The following is a 21,024-nucleotide window of genomic DNA, read 5'->3' as shown; positions in this document are numbered from 1 at the left end:
GTGTTCCCGGACTGGGCCTTGGATCTGTATTGCTTGGCGCAGACGCTCGCTGGAGGAGACTTGGCTTAATGAAGTTTCTCCGCATGAGAGGGTGCAGCGAACTGACAGGAGTTTGAGGAATGCGGCAGTAACGTGGTAGCTAGGAAGCTATGTGGAGCGGCTGGATAGCCGTGGGTAGACGTTGGTACCTGAGTGGCTACGTGGAGCAGCTGGATAGCCGTGGGTAGACGTTGGTAGCTGAGTTGCTACGTGGAGCGGCTGGATAGCCGAGGGTAGACGTTGGTAGCTGAGTGGCTACGTGGAGCGGCTGGATAGCCGTGGGTAGACGTTGGTAGCTGAGTGGCTACGTGGAGCGGCTGGAGCGCAGTGGGAAGGCTTGCTTAGTTAAACTAAGAAACTAGTTGCACTGGCAACTTGTGTGAGCATTGGGGATCCTTTTGTAGTGGACACTGGGAGCTGACAGGCTGAGAGAGAAGGAGAAGGCTCCTCATTGGTGGTAGTGGGGTCACATGGGCAATCCAAGATGGCCGCGCCCATGGACCGGAGGACAGCGCTTCCTGGAGGTAGTCAGCGGGGACCAGCGGTCAGCAGGAGCCGGCATGGGAGCAGCACAGCAGCGGGACCCTCCAGAGGAAAACAGCGGAGACTGCCTTGAGAGATGAGGAAGGAGCGTACAGCGCGGGAGCCGGAAGACAGCGCGGGTCAGCGCCCGCACAGGTAAGCGACGGGGACTGATTCTGGGGTCTCCAGGCCGGCGTGTGACACAGAAGAGGTGCATAAAGCCTCAAAGGGAGAGCCCTAGAGAGTGAGAACTTCCTCAGATATGTTTGTATAAAATGTTTCACTTGCAAGTATCGCCATTCACCAGAGTCCATCTTTCCTGAAGGGTGGGGAAAGGGACAACAGCGTCATTCTTCGCCAGTTGACCAAGGCGAAGCTGGTGAGATGAACGCCAATGTGGGAATGAGTGTGGATGGAGACCTGGTGTAAAGTCAGAATTGTAGAAGAGAGAAGCGAGAGGTGCAGGTGAAGAGGAAATGTGTAGGAGAAATCGTCAGATGTGTCAGGGATGGGGGGGGAGTTTGTATCCAAGGAGCTATATTAATAGGGGTAGATAAGAAACCATTTTCAATACAGATCCATTATTTAAAATCTGTACCTGTTGTCCATTCAAGTATACGACAGAGAAGAACAGCATGATAATAATGTTAAAAATTAGGGTGTTGCAAACCACATTGGTGTTTACGGCTGAAGAGGGCACTGTGTTTAATCTAGGGCACTGTGTTTAATCTTGTTACACCATATAAAATCATGAACTACTTTATGGAGATCTTTAAAAAAAGAAATGAGAATGTGTATGGGTAGGGTTTGTAAAAGATAGAGGATCCTGGGTAGGATATTAATCTTAATGATATTAATGCGCCCTAACCAGGAGACTCTGAGAGGAAGCCAACATTGATGGTCCTTCGAATCGGGGCAACATTTAATTTAATTAAGTCTGAATTATCTCATGTGAGAAGTACACCCAGATATTTAATATGGGAGGGGTGCCATACAAAAGGAAATGCTTGCTGTAGTTCTATGACTGTGGAGTGAGGGGTGTTTACATCTAATGCAATTGATTTGTCATAATTTATTTTAAAATTGGTTAACAAAGAAAATCTCTGAAATTCAGCATAAAGACTAGGGAGAGGCACAGAAGGGTTAGTAACAAAAGCCAGAAGGTCGTCTGCATAGAGTGCCAGTTTATGGACATGGGAACCTACCTGTACACCTCCAATGTCTGGGTTCAGCCGAATCACGATTGCTAAAGCCTCCATACATAAAACGAACACCAGAGGAGAGAACGGACAGCCTTGCTTGGTGCCATTTAGAAATATCAAAAGAGGATGAGAGTATCCCGTTCATCCTGACTCTGGCATTTGGATGATGGTACTGGGACAGAATTTTAGTGAGACAGTTAGGACCTAGAACCATTCGGATCATCATTTTGTTTTTTGAATGATTAAACAATGAACATTGCTAATATCTCACTACAGTCCTCCTACACCGTTTTGATTGTAACAGTGTTTTGTGCTGTGTAGAAAATCTGGAGGGAGAAGCATCCCATAACACCCATCACAATGGAGCCAGAAAGATCCAAGATGGTTATGAGAGATTTCATCCACTTCATTCCAGAAAATAACCCCATGACGTAAGTCTGTTACTGCCTGTTAATGGCTGCCGTTCTGTTTGGTGTTTAGATGTCTTTGCATAGATACACAATCGTTATAGAACCTGATGCTACAGGCATGGGGTTCGCTGCTGCTGTGTGATATTGTAATACACACATACAAGGGCAGATGTACTAAGATCTGGAAAGTGATAAACTACCAACCAATCTGCTCCTAACTCATTTTTCAAACACAGCCTGTAACATGGCAGTTAGGAGCTGAGTGGCTGGTAGTTTATCACTCTCCAATTTATCACTTTCCAGAGCTTAGTACATCTCCTCCACAGAGTGGTGCCCCACGTTACAGAAGAAACCATTATCTCGAAAGTCTCTGCCATTCTTGATAATGGATGTATTTCTATAAGTAGGAATGGAGTACTATTCGTGTCACTTCAACCTCACGCCAGTGTGTGTGTGTAATATTTCTGCTGCGTGCTTGCAGTGTTGCATACTTGTTCTCTGAAGTTTAATTCATGACTGCTGGTAACAAAGGGGTGTTAATTACCTGGCTTAGTTCTTCATGATGACCAAACCAGGATAAAGTTATTGCGGAAACCGATTTCTTTTAAATGTATGCAAGTATAGTAGTGTTCCCGCTAGGCTGGTTTAGCGGGGCTAAATCAGCCTACCCTGAACCTTCCCCAACCGTGGGTGGGAAAAGTTGCAGTTGACAATCACCGCTGGCTGAATAGACGCCGTGAGGGCAGAGCTCTGGGGAAGCCCAACACCTATATAAGTGCTGGACACGCCCCCAAGTGTGACAAATTTGAGGCGTCCTACAAGTACATGCCCTCCCTGGGCGACCATTCCTCCTTTTCTGGAACGCGCACGTAGAGGCTCCCTGCCGGAGTCCCCAGCACCCTAGGGATGGACATCGGAAGGCCAGCATCGAATGGTTGCTGGGCTTACAACATTAAATCATTCAATGCGATTGCAACTAGCCTTCACATGACAACAATTTGATAGTCTAACCATCGCAATGGCTATACATTTGTGCAAAAATCGGCACGGAGCCTGTGTAAAAGCTCATCGCTCTCCCATCCACATCAATCTGGGGGTCTGCCAGCACTCGCAGAGATGCTGGGCTACCCCCTGGCTCCCTCTACATTTTGACTAGATTTTATGCTCATGCGAATGGCATCTATTCTCCCTCTGCTCTGCAGTACAGAGCAGTGGTGTATGCTCCCCCTCCTACAACCAGCCATCAGATTGACATTGGCTGGCAACCATCAAATTCCCGGTATTCGATGTAAAAAGCATTTCTAGCAAATTTGAAGCATCCATGGTTGCTAACCATTGGCTTCCGATGTCCATTCCTATAGCGCCCTGCCCTGCCTGCAGTCTAGTGGGAACGCTATATAAGGCATATTAACATTTTGCAGGTAAACTCATAAGAAAACCATACTATACTGTCCCTGATTCAGAGCCGGACGCTCTGAAAGAGCGCTCGCTCTGAATCAGGGCGTCTTTTTTTTATGGAGCGGCCTCCACAGCCAAGATGATGGTCGTGATGGTGAAGACCATCGGGCTTGCGACGAGACCCTTGTGGTAGGGTCTCGTGGCCGCAAGCCCCAGAGAGCTTTCGGCTCAAACAGAGCCGAAAGCTCTCCCACTGACATCACTAGTGATGTCAGTGGGGCCGCTCCCCAAACGGTAGGCGTTCTCATGGGAACGCCTCCGTCTGGGCTGCCACCCCCCCCGGCCCGCCCACCAAAGGGGGCGTGCTGTCACTCAACATCGACAGCACGCCCCCTTTGGTGCGAGACCCGGATCGACGGATTGCCCGTCGCTATCCGGGTCTCGCCTATGCGCGCAACTGAGCCTGCTCCGTCGTGCGCATGCGCTCTGGGCCACCATCGACCTGGTTACGACCGCTCAGCGCTTGCGACCGGGTCTGAATCGGGCCCACTGTATGTATGTATGTATGTATATGTGTGATTGTATGAAATGTATAATGCCCTATATATCTCTTTTCTTACTTTAAGGGCCAACCTTTTTCCCTTTGTTTCCATACAGCTCTTCTCTTGAAGAAACAAAAACTAGTGAAAAGTCTCCTTCTGCAGAATCTCCAGTTACTCCCGGGTGAGTTCTCAGCCCTTCTGGTTTGTATATGTGACCACTGTTTTGTATCACAAGAGGGGTTGTCTTTTAACAAAACTAGTGTCTGTTACACACTGCGTCTGATTCTGAGTCAGACTCAGAGGCGTCTGCATCCAGCTCTATGCAAATACCGCTACAAGCACTTCCCTGGTGTACAAGTGTGCTTCGAAATTGTGAGTGAGCCCACTTCCCTTGGCTGAGAAGCAACTCCACACATGAATGGTCTCAGGATGCTTTACTGTTGGCATGACTCAGGACGAAGACTTTTGGAGGATGGCCTGGTGTCAAGAAGGGAAGCAAAGAAGCCACTTCTCTCCAGGAAAAACATCAGGGATAGACTGATATTCTGCAAAAAGGTACAGGGATTGGACTGCTGAGGACTGGTGTAAAGTTTATTTTCTCTGATAAATCCCCTTTCAGATTGTTTGGGGCATCTGGAAAAATGCTTGTCTGGAGAAGGAAAGGTGAGCGCTACCTTCAGTCCTGTGTCATGCCAACAGTAAAGCATCCTGAGACCATTCATGTGTGGGGTTGCTTCTCAGCCAAGGGAGTGGGCTCACTCACAATTTTGCCTAAGAACACAGCCATGAATATAGAATGGTACCAAACATCCTCCAAGAGCAACTTCTCCCAACTATCCGAGAACAGTTTGGTGACGAACAATGCCTTTTCCAGCATGATGGTTATCACTTTTTCCTTATGGCAAGGTGCGCCAAGTGGTTCAGGGAACAAAACATTGAAATTTTGAGTCCATGGCCAGGAAACTCCCCAGACCTTAATCCCACTGAGAACTTGTAGTCAATCCTCAAGGGGCGGGTGGACAAACATAAAAACCCACAAATTCTGACAAACTCCAAGCATTGATTGAATGGGCGGCCATCAGTCAGTATGTAGCCCAGAAGTTGATTGACTGCATGCCAGGGCGAATTGCAGAGGTCTTGAAAAAGAAGGGTCAACACTGCAAATATTGACTCTTTGCATAAACTTAATGTAATTGTCAATAAAATCCTTTGACACTTATGAAATGTTTGTAATTTTACTTCAGTATACAATAGTAATATCTGACAAAAAGGTCTAAAAACACAAAAGCAGCAAACTTTGTGAAAACCATTACTTGTGTCATTCTAAAAACTTTTGCCTCTGACTGTAGGTTACCTGATTATGGTTACTTTCTGTATTTCAAATAGGGGACAAAGAGGGTGGGTTACAGCCCACATCCTTACAAGCAAGGTAGTATTTATTTATTTATTAACAGTTTCTTATATAGCGCAGCATATTCCGTTGCGCTTTACAATTGGAGACATTTACAGAACAAAACAGGGTAATAACAGACAGACATAGAGGTCAGAGGGCCCTGCTTGCAAGCTTACAATCTATAGGGAAATAGGCATTGATACACAAAGGATAGGTGCTATATATTGCAATTTGGTCCAGCCAGATTGCAGAGTTAGTAGAATAAATACTGTCTCCTCTGCTACCATATAAACCTCCTGCTGTCATGCCCCCACTCAGATTTCCAATTGTCCAGGAGGGAGACCACAACAATAGGAAAAGATAAAATATTGCAAAGTAACACATAGCTCTGACAGAAAGACAAGTTCTTTTGCAGCTAAAGGAGAAGGGAGTTAAAACTCCTATTATCTTTGGCAACTCAAAAATGTGCAGGAGAAATATCCAAGAAGAAAGGAGATGCAGTATCTCAGAACTTGGGTTTATGTTTTTTAAGCATTATGATATTAAAGCTTGTTTCCTATCCTCTTGTACAGATGCAATACATCTATCCTCCCTGCACTACAAGTCACGCTACACATAACGCGGGAGCTCTGTGCGACTCAGTAGTGCTGACCGTCTTTTCATGCGACTTTTTACCTTCAAATGCACAGCGATGTGAATATTTAGCACAAGCCGCTTCTGCTGATGAAAATGATATGCAGCATGCCTGTGTTCTGTGTCTGACTGCGGGTGTATCTGCATGCAAAACGCTACGTTACAGTGTTACAGCCGCCGACACCCCTTTTAATCAGCAGAAGCTGCTTTTGCTAAATTTTCACATCGCTGTGCGAATAAGACACATTTGAAGGTAAAAAGTTGCACGAAAAGATGCTCTGCGACTAGAAGGGTTGTTTAGCACGCCAGGAGGCTAGATGTATGAGGACACATCTGTATCTGATGACAAAAAGCATTTATACAACTAACTGGATGGATAAATACTGGCTGCTTTTGCATGTAGCCAACAAATGCTAAACAGCTTTATTTTTACACTGCAATTTAGATTTCTGTTTGGACACACCCCTCCCAAATCTAACTCTCTCTGCACGTTTTATATCTGTCCCCCCTGCTGTGCAGCATGGTTTTACCAAGATACACAGTTACTGGCTCTTTCTTACTCTGTTCTGTGGTTACCAAACTAGGTGCCGTGGGGCACTTGCAGTGGTGCCATGGGTTGGTAGTCTAGGATCAAATCAAATTATTTATGGTCAATGTGATATGCAAAACCAGTGCTTGTGGCTGCCAATCATAAAATATGTGGGCAAACAAAAGTGCAACCTTATCTGCCACATAACTGGACCTTGGGATGAAAGATTAGCACAATTTAATTTAATAATTTTGATTGAATTTCTCAATAAGAAGCTTTTGTCCTAGGGGTGCCGTGAATAAAATGCTGATCCTCGGGGGCGCTGTGATTCATGAAACTTTGGGAACCACTGGTCTATTTCCAAATCTGAATCTGGCCCATAGTCTGAACACTTGTCAGTATAATGTTATTTTCTTTGCAAGTCTTTCCACAGCACACCGGTCCAGAATATTTCAAACATGCTGCATCTTTATTGGGCACTAAGGGTAGCTCTGTCAGTATTTTACTGGGTAACCTAAATGCTCCTACTACTTTTTTTTTCAATGCAATACTGATTTTTGAGACTAGGGGCTGTATTCAATTGCCGGCGAAAAGTTCTCGCCGGTGACGTAATTTCGCCAGGCGAGGACTTTTCCCCGTATTCAAATGCAAAGACTTTCTGCTGGTGCGAACAGCCTGCACCTTGTAACAAGTGGAAAAGATAGCCTATGAAAGTGCAGAATTGGGGGTTTGGGTGCAAAGTTGCGGCAACACCCCAGTCCCCCCAAAGGTGAACTACGTCAAAAAAAGTAAAAAAAATTACTTTAGATCACCCCAAAAAAGTACTTTTGTTTTGGGGGCGAAAAAAACAAAGTTGAGGGACAAACTTAAAAATTAGCGAAATAGACTGAAGGGGGTCCCCTAAGTATGCCCCAGGTGTTTTTTGGATTGCAGGTGCATGCAGAAGGTGCATTTTTTAAAGTTTTTTTAAAAACTCACTTTAGCGATTTTTAACCATGTTTGCACCCATTTTCATGTACCCCAAATTTGCTAGGACTAGTTATTTTTGCCCCCAAAGAACAGCTAAAAGCTATTCTTCACCACTTGTGCAAAGACGCTGAATAGCACCAACTGAGAGCATTTAACCACCCCAAATACCTCCAGCAGGGCTATTCGGGGGTATCCATAGTGATCCCCCATGTCAGTGCATCTTTTGGGAGGTGTCAGGCTGATTTCCCCATATCTGACAGGACTTTTCGCCTATTTGAGTTTTCCCGGGACGCGTTTTTGCGTCCTTTGCAATGGAATAGGGCGAAACGTGGTGACGAGCGCGACAGCGATGACTGCGAAAACTCCGGCATTAAAAAAGTCCGGGACTTTTCACCGGCAATTGAATACGGCCCTAGGAATGTATATTCCACATATTTGATTCTGACTGACTGATCTCTGTGCACTGACACAACTAGCGAGTTTATGTATGCGTAGATGCAAAATTACGCATTTTTGCATATGTCCGTCCTATTTGTAGTTGGACAGAACTTGGCTAGATCTGTCTTTCCATGTAATCGGGTGTTTTGAGGTAGGAGCTGTGCAGGAACAATGCGATCGCACAGCACCCCCCGTGACTTGTGGGAGTGTCGTCAGCGAGTAGTTAAACTCCATGTGATTCTGAGTGTGGTGTTCAGGGACGTGAAGGCTGTTTCTGATGGATATCTTGCATTTAGCATGGGGCTGGTGCAAGTAGTTTCCATTTGCAGACACACGGCCCCTTACATTTTACTCGTAGCTGAATGGAAATTCGCATCAGAATAAGGTAGTAAGTCTGGATTCCGTGGCCTCCTGCATTTACAGCCACTGTGCGTGTGAATCACCCCCATTGTCCAGCATTAGCTATCCTCTGATGTATCTCTCTTGCTACCATTTCAGGCCAGTGGGAAAAACAAATAATGTGGATGAAGATGATCCTGATGAAGAAGATGGCGGTGATGACGACGACAGCCAGCTACTGGCTCCTCGTGTGAAAGTGGCAGAGGATGGCTCCATTATTCTTGATGAGGAGAGGTCAGACTTTGTGAAATAAATAGGAAAGTGAGCTGTACATGCTGTAAATCTCATTAGACTGAGAAATGACTCTTTATATATAACCGTGAGCCAGTGATTGTTTTATTGCTTATCCACAATTCTTTACTAAATTGAGTTGCACATACACCTGTCCTCTAATCTCCTTTTGGAGCACCACAGATTTTTCTACTTAGCCGCCCCAAGCGTTCCGCCAGTGACTTTTTTTTTTTTCACAAAATATGTATCTTATGCGCATCACTAACTCAACAAAATCACAATGCACGGGTACTCCGTATACTGGCACTGGCATTTCATGTAGCTTCTTATATGCCACTCAATTGCTAATCTGGATAAAGAGGGAAAAGACAGAGGTCAATGCAAGTGTGCTGCGCCATTATTGTTATGCTGAATCTGTGACTTTATACCAGTTCATTTGCAGCAATGATACTAATCCTACATACATAAGCAAATGTGTATTCAGCTACAATGTGTATAAGACTCAATGTTTAGGAAAGTACAAAATTATGGGAATCTGTACCCGTGATGGTGCGCCTAAGTCGCACCAAGGGCCAAATGTAATAGGGTGAGAGTTTGGAAAATGTGAGTGTTTCTACTTCAGGGTCCATAGGGGGTCCACAGGGTTGACCTTGGGGTATAGCTGGATCTGGATCCACGGGCACCACGCAGTTAAAGCTTTGCTGCTCCCAGGATGCACTTGGGTCCATCCTCCTCTATACCCCGCCCCCAGGCACCTCAGTTTTAGTTGGTGCCCGGCCGGAGTCAGGTCACCCTGGGCAGTGGGGCTGCATAAGCTTTATTTTTATTTTTAAAGAAGATTTTATTCATTTATTTTTACTATCTTCAGAGCGGCAGCATCAGACTGACCATCTGGACGTCCACGCTGCCGCTCCAACAGCCCCGCTGGCGCTGCGACGCCAGTACTGATCTGGGGATCGCAACGGGACCCCGGAGTCAGTACTAGAGTGGCTCCGGGACCTCCCACTGACTGCTGCCGGACGCACGGGGCCAGGTAAGCCGCGTGCAGTGCTTTGCGCTGCGCGCGGGGAGATACAAATGCAGTCTTCAGCCGCCGGTCTCTGGGGACAGACAGGCGGCGCTAGTAGCGGCGGCGGGCTCCCCCTTCACAGGCATACCCCGCGTGACCGCTGGACCACCAGGGAGTAATCGCTGGAAGGGAACCAGCGTCCCTGGGGTTAATTGCTAGCCAGGGGAGTCAGCCTTCCCTGGTTTAGCGGCTCCTCCCCTCAGCCCAGCGCGCCTTCTCTCATACGTGCTGGCGTCGCTGGGCTGTTCCTCTTGCGGCCACTCCTCCTCAGAGCTCTCCGGCAGCCATCTTCTCAGTGGCAACGCAGATCTCCCAGGCGGTGCATGGACCGGTCCCCCCTGCGTACCTCTCCCTTGCAAAGGACAGTGTTCGCAGCGCTATAGCCCTCCCAGACACTGAATCTGGGAGGTTGATTGTAGTGAAAGGTGCAGTGAGCATAACTTCCTGCATGGTATGTGACTTTTGCTAGTGCTGCTGTCTGTGCTAATTTTCTGCTGACTGTCATCTTATTCCTATCCCTTTCTACGGTCCGCAGGTGCATGGGGGAGGGGTGTTTTTTTCTCTGTGTACCTCACTTATATAGATCTACGTATTTGTGAGGTCCGTCACATACAGTGGTGTGCTACACAGTACCATATTGTGGGCTGTTTGTGTTGCATACTTGGGAGTGCGCAAGTGTTATACGCCTCACCTCTTTTTTGATACACTTTTATTGCAAAGTTATTGTGTCATGTCTGATGAGGAGAATGAGTGCTCCGTGGCTCCTGTGTTGTTTTCCTGCCGGCGCTGTTCGGCAGGGGTTGATGGGGTGGATTTGTCTCAGGACGGTCTGTGCGGGCGGTGCCAGCTGGTACCTGGTCCCTCTAAACCCCCGGTGGCGCAGGATCCTCCTTGGGCGATGTTTACACAAGTGCTGGCATCGATCGCGGACCGGCTTGCTGTCCCGACTGCGGTCCCTTCTAGGGTGTTGCCCCAGCCTACCATCCCCCGTTCTCCGAGTGTTACGCATTTGGTGCAGTCTCCTCCCGGGTCTCAGACTGTGGGTCCTTATGCGGGATTGCCTGTGTATGTGCAGTCTCCCACGGTGATGCAGCAGTCAATGGTACCCTTTCAGGGGTATCCTCAGGCGGTACCCCCTCCCTGGGTGGATGTCCTCTCCAGCTCTGTTCAGAGCCTGGCGGCCTCGTCATCGGCTTTTCAGTCAATGTTACACAGTGATTTGCCCCCAAAGGCGTCCAAGCGACTCGTTCCGGCTTCACTGGCGGCGCAGTTCACGGACACGGACGTGTCTTCGGATGACGGAGAGGTCCATGAGGACTCTGACTCGGATGCCGGGGCCCAGGAGGTGTAGACTAAGTCCTCCATTAATGTGCCGGCATTGGTTAGGGCGGTGCGGGCCATCCTTCATATAGAGGAGGATGCGCCGGCTCCAGGTCGAAGTATCCTAATTTTAAAAAGGCCAAAGTAGCTTCGACTGTTTTCCGCTGTCCGACCAGTTGACGGATCATATGGCGGGGGCCTGGCAGTTGCCCAGCAAGAGATTCCAACCGCAGATACGGTTGGCATCTAACTATCCTTTTCCTGAGGCTCATTGTAGGAAATGGGAAACTCCGCCTGTGGTGGATTCCCATGTCACCCATCTACGTTGCCTTTATCGTCTATCTCCTCCCTGAAGGATCCCACGGACAGGAAAATAGAGACTTGTTTAAAGTCTATCTACTCTCTCTCTGGGGCAGTAGCCCGTCCGTCCATGGCCATCTCTTGGGTGGCTAAGGCCATCAAGAGCTGGGCCAACACTTTGGAGGATACCTTTCCGGATGATGCTCCGGATATCCAGAGAGCATTGATAGGACAAATGAGAGATGCGGCTTCCTACATTGAGGAAGCATCGTTGGATGCAAGCCTGCTGACCTCTAGGGTGTCGGCTGCAGCTGTGTCGGCGCGTCGGTCCTTGTGGCTGCGGTCCTGGAGAGCTGACGCAGACTCCAAAAAGGGCCTGGAGGCTTTACCTTTTAATGTAGAGTTGCTTTTTGGTCCAGACTTGGACAAAATAGTGGATACTCTGGCTAAGTCTAAATCAGCCTTCCTCCCTTCGGCTTCAGCACCTGCCAAGGTACGGAGCGCCGCCTTTCGGTCCTTTTGGGTTCAGGGCAAGGCCAAAGGTCAGTCCTTCCCGAGGCAGTCGGCGACCAAGACCGCCTCTAAGCCCAAGAAGCAGGCCTGGAGTGCCAGGCGCCCTTCTTCCAAGGAGGAGGATAAACCTTCTGCCTGATGGGACGGGCCTCCCTCTGGGGGACCCCAGAGTGGGAGGCCAACTTCTTCAATTTGCCCAGTGCTGGCACAATACCACCACAGATGCCTGGGTTCGAGAAGTGGTCTCCCAGGGGGTCCTGTCTTTTCGGCACAGACCGCCCCACCACTTTTTCTGCACGAGTCCTTCTCAAGACAAAGCCAAGGCTTTACAGATTCAGGAGGCTATAGAGTCCTTGCTGAATCACAACGTCCCGTTCCTCAATCACAACGAGGGACGGGGTACTACTCTACTTTGTTTCTGGTGCAGAAACCCAATGGTTCTCATCACCCTATCCTCAATTTGAAGTCTCTGAACAAATTCCTCAGAGTTCCCAAATTCAGGATGGAAACGTTACGTTCCATCATTCTGGCGATGGAACCTGGGGATTACATGGTGTCCCTGGATATCCAGGACGCCTACCTCCATGTTCCGGTAGCACCTTCGCACCAGCGGTATCTGAGGTTCGCAATCCTTCAGCATCATTATCAGTTCCGGGCGCTACCCTTTGGCCTCTCCACGGCTCCGAGGGTATTCACAAAAGTTATGGCAGTCATGGCCGCACATCTTCGGAACCAGAATGTTCGGCTGCTGCCGTATCTGGACGACCTCCTTTTGCTGGCGAGCTCCCCGGAGGTACTGCTTCAACATCTCCACCTGACGATCGCTTGCCTGCAAGCGCACGGGTGGTTCATAAATTGGAGAAAGTCCTCCCTGATTCCATCACAACGGATGGTTCATTTGGGAGCCCTACTGGATTCTCGTCAGCAAAGGATCTTCCTGACTCCGGAGAAGGTCTCCTCCCTACATCTGCGGATACACAGTTGCCTGAGCAGTTGCCGCCTGTCGGTCCATTCGGCTATGAGAGTTCTGGGGTCCATGGTGTCGACATTCGACATGGTGGAATTTGCCCAGTTCCATTCACGGCCCTTGCAGGGGCTGATTCTATCGGAATGGAACGGGTTACCTCACCGGATCCGCTCTCAGATGCTGGTGTTGTCCCCGGAGGTTCGGCAGTCTTTGGCTTGGTGGCTTCAGACAGCTCATCTGGTCGAGGGGCGCCCCTTTTGGATCCCGGAAAGGGTCCTGATCACGACGGATGCCAGTCTCCGGGGTTGGGGGGCAGTGACCAGCTCGTTGTCACTTCAGGGTCGTTGATCTGCGGAAGAAGCACTTCTCCCCATCAACATCCCGGAACTGCGGGCGGTATACAGGGCCCTGCAGTCGTCCGGCCCCGCTCTTCACGGAAGGGCGGTTCAGGTGCAGTCCAACAACGCCACCACGGTGGCGTATATCAACCACCAGGGAGGAACTCTCAGTCGGGCTGCGATGTCGGAGGTGTCTCACATCCTTGCTTGGGGAAAGTGCCACATTCCAGTGATCTCAGCGGTCTTCATCCCCGGTGTCCTCAATTGGGAGGCGGACTTCCTCAGCCGTCACGACGTGCATCCCGAGGAATGTTCGCTTCACCCAGAGGTGTTTCAGCTACTCGTGGACAGATGGGGGCTGCCGGAGCTGGACTTGATGGCCTCCCGTCACAATCACAAGTTGCCAGTTTACGGGTCAAGGACAAGAGACGTAGTCGCATGTCTTGTGGATGCGCTGTCTGTGAAATGGATGTTTCATCTGGCGTATCTGTTTCCGATATCCCTGCTACCTCGGGTCCTGCGGAAATTCAAGTAGGACGGCGGCACGCTCGTGCTGGTGGCTCCGGCGTGGCCCAGACGTTATTGGTACTCCGATCTGAGGAGCCTCTCCATCGATGCTCCGTACCTTCTTCCTCAGCGTCACAACCTATTGTCTCAAGGGCCCTGCCTTTACCCAGATCTGGGTCGGCTGTCTTTGACGGCGTGGCTCTTGAGACAGCCGTTTTACGGTCTCGGGGCTTCTCGGGTTCGGTTATCAGTACCATGCTTAGGGCACGCAAGCCTGCTTCCGCACGGATTTACCACAGGGTGTGGCGCGCTTACTTTCAGTGGTGTGAGTCCAGAAACTATGATCCTCAGGTGTTCCGAGTTTCTAGGATCTTGGAATTTCTTCAATCAGGTTTGGACCTCGGCTTATGCCTTGCCTCTCTGAAGGTTCATGTGTCCGCTTTGTCCGTGTGGTTCCAACGACGGATTGCTACACTGCCGGATGTTTACACCTTTTTCCAAGGTGTTCTCCGAATCCAGCCTCCTGTGGCTCTTTGGGACTTGGCGGTGGTTCTACGGGTCCTGCAGGGTCCGCCTTTTGAGCCTCTTGAGTCGGTGGAGCTCAAGTGGTTGACGTTTAAGACCGTTTTTCTCCTGGCAATTGCTTCTGCCAGGAGGGTGTCAGAGTTGGGGGCGCTTTCCTGTCGCCCCCCTTTTCTGATTTTTCACCAGGACAGAGCGGTGCTCCGCAGTCGTCCTGAGTTTTTACCTAAAGTGGTTTCGAAGTTCCACATTAATCAGGAACTTGTTGTGCCAGCTTTTCAGTCTCCTGATCTTTCCGCTGGTGAGGCTTCCTTATATGTAGTCTGTGCTCTCAGAATTTATGTGGACCGGACTGCTTCTGTTTGGAAGTCTGATTCATTGTTTGTCCTCTTTGGTATTCACAGGAGGGGTTGGCCTGCCAACAAACAAACGTTAGCCCGTTGGCTTTGTTCCATTATTTGTGAGGCTTATGCACAAGATGGTTTACCTGTGCCAACCTCGGTTAAGGCTCATTCCACTCGTTCTGTGGATCCCTCTTGGGCTGCTAGACGTGGTGCCTCTGCTGTTCAGCTGTGTAAGGCGGCCACCTGGTCTTCCATTCAAACGTTTTTGAGGTTCTAGGCCTTTGACACCTTCGCCTCTCAGGATGCATCCTTTGGGCGCTGGGTTCTACTTTCTGCACAGGAGCGTCCCCGCCCTTAGTTGAACTGCTTTGGGACATCCCCAAGGTCAACCCTGTGGACCCCCTATGGACCTTGAAGTAGAAAACAAGAGATATGGTAAGAACTTACCTTTGTTATCTCTGTTTCTACGAAGTCCATAGGGTCCACAGGGCGCCCGTCCTAACCCACCTGGCTTCAAATGGGCTGTGTGGCTGGTCACCGGTTTTTCCGTCTCCCATTTCTGTGAGTATGGTTTCTTGTGTGTTCCAGTCTTCCTTCTCTCTGTTTAGTCTCCTCCTCCGGCCTTGGCTGCTTACCAACTGAGTTGCCTGTAGCTCGGGGGCGGGGTATAGAGGAGGATGGACCCAAGTGCATCCTGGGAGCAGCAAAGCTTTAACTGCGTGGTGCCCGTGGATCCAGATCCAGCTGTACCCCATGGTCAACCCTATGGACTTCGTAGAAACCAAGATATCAAAGGTAAGTTCTTACCATATCTCTTGTTTTAGCAGTAAACTCTCACATTGGTCGGGTATTATCTTCAAAATGGGAAAATATCTGGATGAGAGTTTAATCTGCGAGAGTTTCTTGGAGTATAAAACCATGTGAGTTTGCATGTTTTCGGACTCTATTACATTGGCCGAGTTTAAAAAGTGTGAGAGTATACTGCTAAACTTACAAGTTTTCTAAACTCTCACCCTATTACATTTGGCCTCAAACGTCTATTGCCGTATGGCACAAACACTAGGTGAATGAGGGCACACCTGTATTTCATGATTCAGGGCTAGATATTTGTTTGTACATAGATGCTCAGGTTAAGTTTTTTTGCAATAAATAACAAAGGTACAAGCAGTATACAGACGTGTCCTCCTACACCTAGCCTCAATACGCCATGCAGAGCGAGGTGCCTGGCGCAAATGAGCCGGTGGGTCCCATGTGACTCTGCTTACTCCAATGTCTTTTTAGCCCAAAAATGTGTCTTGGTCACAAATGGATGCGACAAACCGCTCCCCGAGACTACACTGATTAATTTGATATGCGACACTTGTATATCTGTGTGCGACTGAATCTGTGTACATAGCACAACGGAACTTGACGTGAAAAAAAAAAGCCGTGGCCGCTGCATCGTAGCACTTTGTATGTTCAGACTCAGTCGCACACAGATATAGAAGTGTCGCATATCAAATGAATCCGTACAGTCTTGTGTAGAGATGAATGGGTTCAGATTTCCACGCCGAGTTCGGATTTTTCCCGGCAAAAATCGGGACTCAGAGGCAAAACGTAATTTTTAATGGACAAACATCATCATTCTTGGACTTTTGTGAATGATGATGTTTGTCCATGAAAGATGATATTTTGCCTCTTTCTGAGTCCCATTTTTTGCTGGGAAAAATCCGAACTCGGGGTGGAAATCCGAACTAATCCGAACCTGCTCATATCTAGTCTTGTGTAGTGTTTTGTCACATCCATCTGCGACAAAGTCTCGAAGAAGAAGCTCGGCACAAGCAGAGTTGCACAGACCTGGCACAAGAAGGGCTGTTTGGCGCAACTGCAGCAATAGTGTAAAAGGACACATCTGTATATATTTTGGATACATGTATTGTGTGATAATGAAAAGGGGGAAGTTCTTTTTTTTTTACTTCGTCAATGTTAATGGTCCTATGTTTTTTTTTTTTTTTTTCAGTTTAACAGTGGAAGTAATCCGAAATAAAGCTCCAATAGTTGAAGGGAATGATCCAATATTTGAGCGAGGCTCCACAACAACGTACTCTAGTTTTCGAAAGAGCAATTACTCAAAGCCTTGGTCTAATCAAGGTCAGTAGATTTCCATATATTGTACTGCAGAGTGTAATTGGGTTATATTAGATGGTAAGTATGATCCATCCCCTGGACAGATCGGCAGCAGGGTATTTCCGGTAACGGGAACCGAAAAGGGTTGGGACCAGTGCGGTGGTTCATATAGCTCCCTCGTTTCTCATTGGCTGCCTTAACTGACAATTCTTTGTCTGGCCCCCTGGAGGTGGAGTTATCCAGGTTTGCAATTCTTTCCCCTCCTCAACTTGCACACTGCTGCACGTGGACAGACTGCCAGAAGTTTGCGCCAGCGACAGCTTGCAGAGATGTAGAGGCAACGGACCAGGGGTGAAAGGACTGTAGCTAAGCTCTGCCTCAGCGGGATCCGGCAGCACACCGCACTGTCACTCAGCAGACCGCAGCTATAGCCAGAAAGCCAGCAGCGGAGCATTGGAACAGGCTTGTTATCCCACCCCTCTCCTACCGTTCTTATATCTTGTTGCAGAGGGTCTGCTTGTATTTTTTGTGTGCTCGGGTTTGTTACTTCTGCTGTGCAAATTTAGTCCAAATGCCAGTCCAAACACTATTGTAGATAGGCTCTTGACTTTTATTTAACACTCTGCTACTGCAATTGTTTGGAACCAGGCTGCTGTAGATAGTGGAACGAATTCAATTCAATGCGAAGATGAATTGCCGTGGGAGGCAGCTCCCGCAGCTATTCAATACAACACGCTGTGTGCCTTGTTGGGAATTGGTTAAGTGAGAGAATGCCGGTTCTCGTGACTTAACCTGGGCGTTTAGACACGAGAACCGGCATTCTCTGACTAAAGTGCCGGGCGCACGGCTGCTAGCTCCGCGCTAAGCCGGAAAACAGCTGCGCGCCGGGCACTTTTGTGGGATCTCTCCTCGCATCCCCAGGGGGGTGCGAGAAGAAATCCTTTAGCCTCCCAAGCAGCGCGGTGTATTCAATAGCTGCGGGAGCTCCCTCCCACGGCTATTCATCTTCGCATTGAATTTAATTTGGCCCAGTGTTAATTTTCCACCTATCTCCGATAGTATTGTAGGATCCATAATTCCTGCAGTTTAGTCAGACTCTTGGTTTGATTTTGTTTAACATTCTGCATTACTGTTCTTGGATTCTGGTCAGCAAACCTCATAGAATCCCCTCCCCCCAAAAAATTAAAGAAATAAAATTGTAGTAATTTGCTGCACTGTAAATCAACTAGTTGATTGGTTGGAATGAAAATCTGGTAAGGTATGAAAGCAAATGACAATCGGCAATTTGCTCCCAAATGCCAGAAAATTGACAAAAACTGTTTGTTAAATGTTTGATCTAAACAATTTGTTCAAACTTGTCTGACAACCATTTTCACCTGTTTTCTGGCATTTAGGAGCAAATTGCTGATCATCAGTTGTTCCCATACCTTGCCAGGTTTTCATTCCAACCAATCAACTAGTTGGATGGTTGGACAAAAAATGTTTACGTGTGTACGCAGCCTTAATCTCTGTGCTGATATCATTGAAAACTGTTTTTTATTTATTTTTTTACTTTGTTTGTGCTCCCTTACCGTTTCATCACTATCTGGGAAGGGCAGTGCTGCAGGATCATTCCCAGAGAAGAGGGGATTGGTTAAAAAATTGTTTTGCATGTGCCAAATGCAAATCCAAGCTCTCTCATGCACAGTCTGACAGGGGGGCAGTTTGCAAGGTAGAGGCCCAGGGCGCTGTGGCGATCCAGAGTACATCCTATCCAGTGGATACGCCGGCCTGGGTGGTGACACCGGCTGGTGCTATGGCTGAATTATAAATTGGCAGCCACATGGGCTGCACCCTCCTCGCTCCCTCGGTTTGGGTCCCCAGGAACCCCTTGTCATCAGGAGCCTTCTGAGGGACCTACTACTGTGGTTGCCCCTCTGGGTCAATCTGGTGTTCAGCTGTCTATGTCGATCGATCTAGCTTGGGCTCCAGGGTTGGCTTGTTCAGTACAAGGTTTGGTACAGGTCTCTTCTTCACTCGAAACTACTTGACTCTTCTTCCAGAGGATTGGGTGAACCGTCCAGATGCAGTGGTCCTCAAAAATGGAGACTTTCAACTGATGTCATCTTCTGAGGGTTCTTCTCAGGTTGAGGCGGACCATCTAGAAGTCTCTTTTGTCAGTACTAGAAGATAAAGCCCCAGATGTACAAGGGTGGATGATTTAATTAAATCTGTTTGCCAGGAGTTGAACATATCTGACGCGGACTCTCTAGTGTCTCAGGAAAGGTTCCCTTTTCAAGATAATGCGTAAGTAGCCGGTTACATTTTTTCATTTTTGGACATGTTATGGGTGCATCTGGAGTGCAAGTTCCAGATATCAAAATGCTTAATTTCTCTTTACGCACTGCCTTCTGCGATTAGATGCAAGTGGGAACCTCACCCGTGGCGGATCATTCGGGCTCATGGTTATCCATAAGCACTACCATACCCATATCCCCATATCAGGCTCTCCTTCTCTCAAAGAAAAACTTTTGATCGTAAACTGGAGTCTACTCTGAAATCAATCTGTGACTGCAAGGGTGGAACTTAGGGCTATTCTTGTATCGGCTTTGGTGAATAAATGGAATGACCTTCTTGCTGATGGCCTTCACTTGGTTACTTCTCAGGTTGATCTTATTCCTCTTGTCGTGCACATAAAGCAATCTGTGGATTACTTGGGAGTGGCACTATTGACGCAGGCCATGTCAGTTTCAGATTCGGCTATTGCAGTTTGTAGACCCCCCTGGTTAAGAGCATGGCGCGCTGACGCTGAATCCAAGTGGTCCTTAGAGGCTTTTCCCTTTTCTGAGAGGTGTTGTCTGGGCCCGAGCTAGATAAAATCATTGCTCTTACTACCGGGAAGAAAAGTTCCTCTTCTTCCTCGATACCCGTAAGCATTGAATCGGGTATGCTGAGGGACAAACATCCTCTGCCAGGGTTCAATAGGTGAAGGGATGACAGTACTGACCTTCCATCCTCTGAATGCAAAACCCTCAGGAAAACCCGTCGCATGACGGGTTACCCACCCACATAGGGGATACTATGTTGTGGAGGGGGGGGGGGCATCTGCTTCATTTTCAAACAAGGTGGTTTCGATGCCTGGATCAGGAATACCCTCTTGTTCGAAAACTAAATATAAATTTTGGACGGCCCCTTCGGGGTTCTTTTCCACGTGTCTCCCGGGCTCTCGCCAGATGTTTGGCCTTAAAAGAGGCAGTGAACATTCTCATATTATTGTGAGCCATTGTCCTAGTTCCAGTGAGACACAGATCCAAGCTGTTTTACCCCAACCTGTTTGTAGTACCAAAACCAGATGGCTTGGTGCAACCCATACTGAACCTCAAGTCCCTAAACGTCCACTTGTGTTTTTAAAGATTCAAAGTGGTCAGTAATCACCAGCATGGAGATAGGAGAATTTCTGGTATTTTCGGGATACCTACGTACACATTCCCATATGGGACCTGTATGAATCCTATCTTTGGTTTGTGATCCGGGATGCCCACTTCCAATTCAGGCCCCTTTCCTTCAGCCTCTCCTCCTCTGCACCATGCGTCTTTACCAAGGTAATGGCAGTCATGGTAGCCTAGCTTCAGTCTTTGGGAGTGACTAATAGTCCCTTACCTTGATGATCTCAAAGGTCTCCCTCCTCGCAGACTTATCTCTCATGTACAGCTAACCAATCAGGCGCTCATCTCCCACAGCTAGATTGTAAATTTCAAAAAGTCCAACCTGATTCTGTTACTGAGACTGCTGTTCCTCTGAATGTTTTTCGACATGGCCTTACAGAGGATCTTTCTTCTACAGAAAAAAATCTTGGTTCTCCAATCGTTGTTTCGACTTTTTCAAAACAGATGGGTGATCTCAATACACCTCTGCATGCATCTCCTGGGGAAACATGCCTCCTCCTTCTAGGCAGTTCCATTTGGCAAGTTTCACTCCCGGGTTCTACAACTGGACTTGCTCTCCAAATGGACGGATCCCATCTTCACCTGTCTTGAGTCTTGTACGCCTATATCTCATTTGGTGGTTGGATTCCAAACATCAAGGTGTTGGTCGCCCATTCACCATATGGAATTTGGATGTTAGTCACCAGAGACGCCCGAGGCTGGGGGGCAGGGGTTTTCTGGTATCAGTTCCAGGGTCTCTGGTCTTGACCGGAGGCGATGCTACCCATAGTTGTTCTGGAACTCAGAGCATTGCTCCAAGCATTATTAGCAGTTTCCAGTCATATCAGCAGTGTTCTTTCCCGAGGTTGAAAATTGGGAGGCTGACTACCTCAGCCGTCAGGATCTTTACCCTGATCAGTGGTCACTTC

The 21,024-nt window shown here is 48.2% G+C and overlaps 1 protein-coding gene across 2 annotated transcripts in view; it reads left to right on the top strand.

Moving 5' to 3' along the window:
- Positions 1-21,024, top strand: part of BDP1 (BDP1 general transcription factor IIIB subunit) — a 184,713-nt gene that overhangs the window by 25,799 nt on the left and 137,890 nt on the right. For both annotated transcript variants that reach the window (XM_088443767.1, XM_088443766.1), the window contains exons 3-6: positions 2,085-2,194; positions 4,229-4,294; positions 8,574-8,708; positions 16,585-16,715. In XM_088443767.1, coding sequence (XP_088299893.1) covers positions 2,085-2,194; positions 4,229-4,294; positions 8,574-8,708; positions 16,585-16,715 — 442 coding nt within the window. The remainder of the gene's footprint in view (positions 1-2,084; positions 2,195-4,228; positions 4,295-8,573; positions 8,709-16,584; positions 16,716-21,024) is intronic.

The sequence above is a fragment of the Taudactylus pleione genome, unplaced genomic scaffold (genome assembly GCF_031769625.1).
Source record: "Taudactylus pleione unplaced genomic scaffold, aTauple2 ptg000333l, whole genome shotgun sequence".
Taxonomy (NCBI): Eukaryota; Metazoa; Chordata; class Amphibia; order Anura; family Myobatrachidae; genus Taudactylus; species Taudactylus pleione.
Note: the sequence above shows the minus strand (reverse complement) of the source record. Positions and strands in the feature narration are given on the sequence as shown.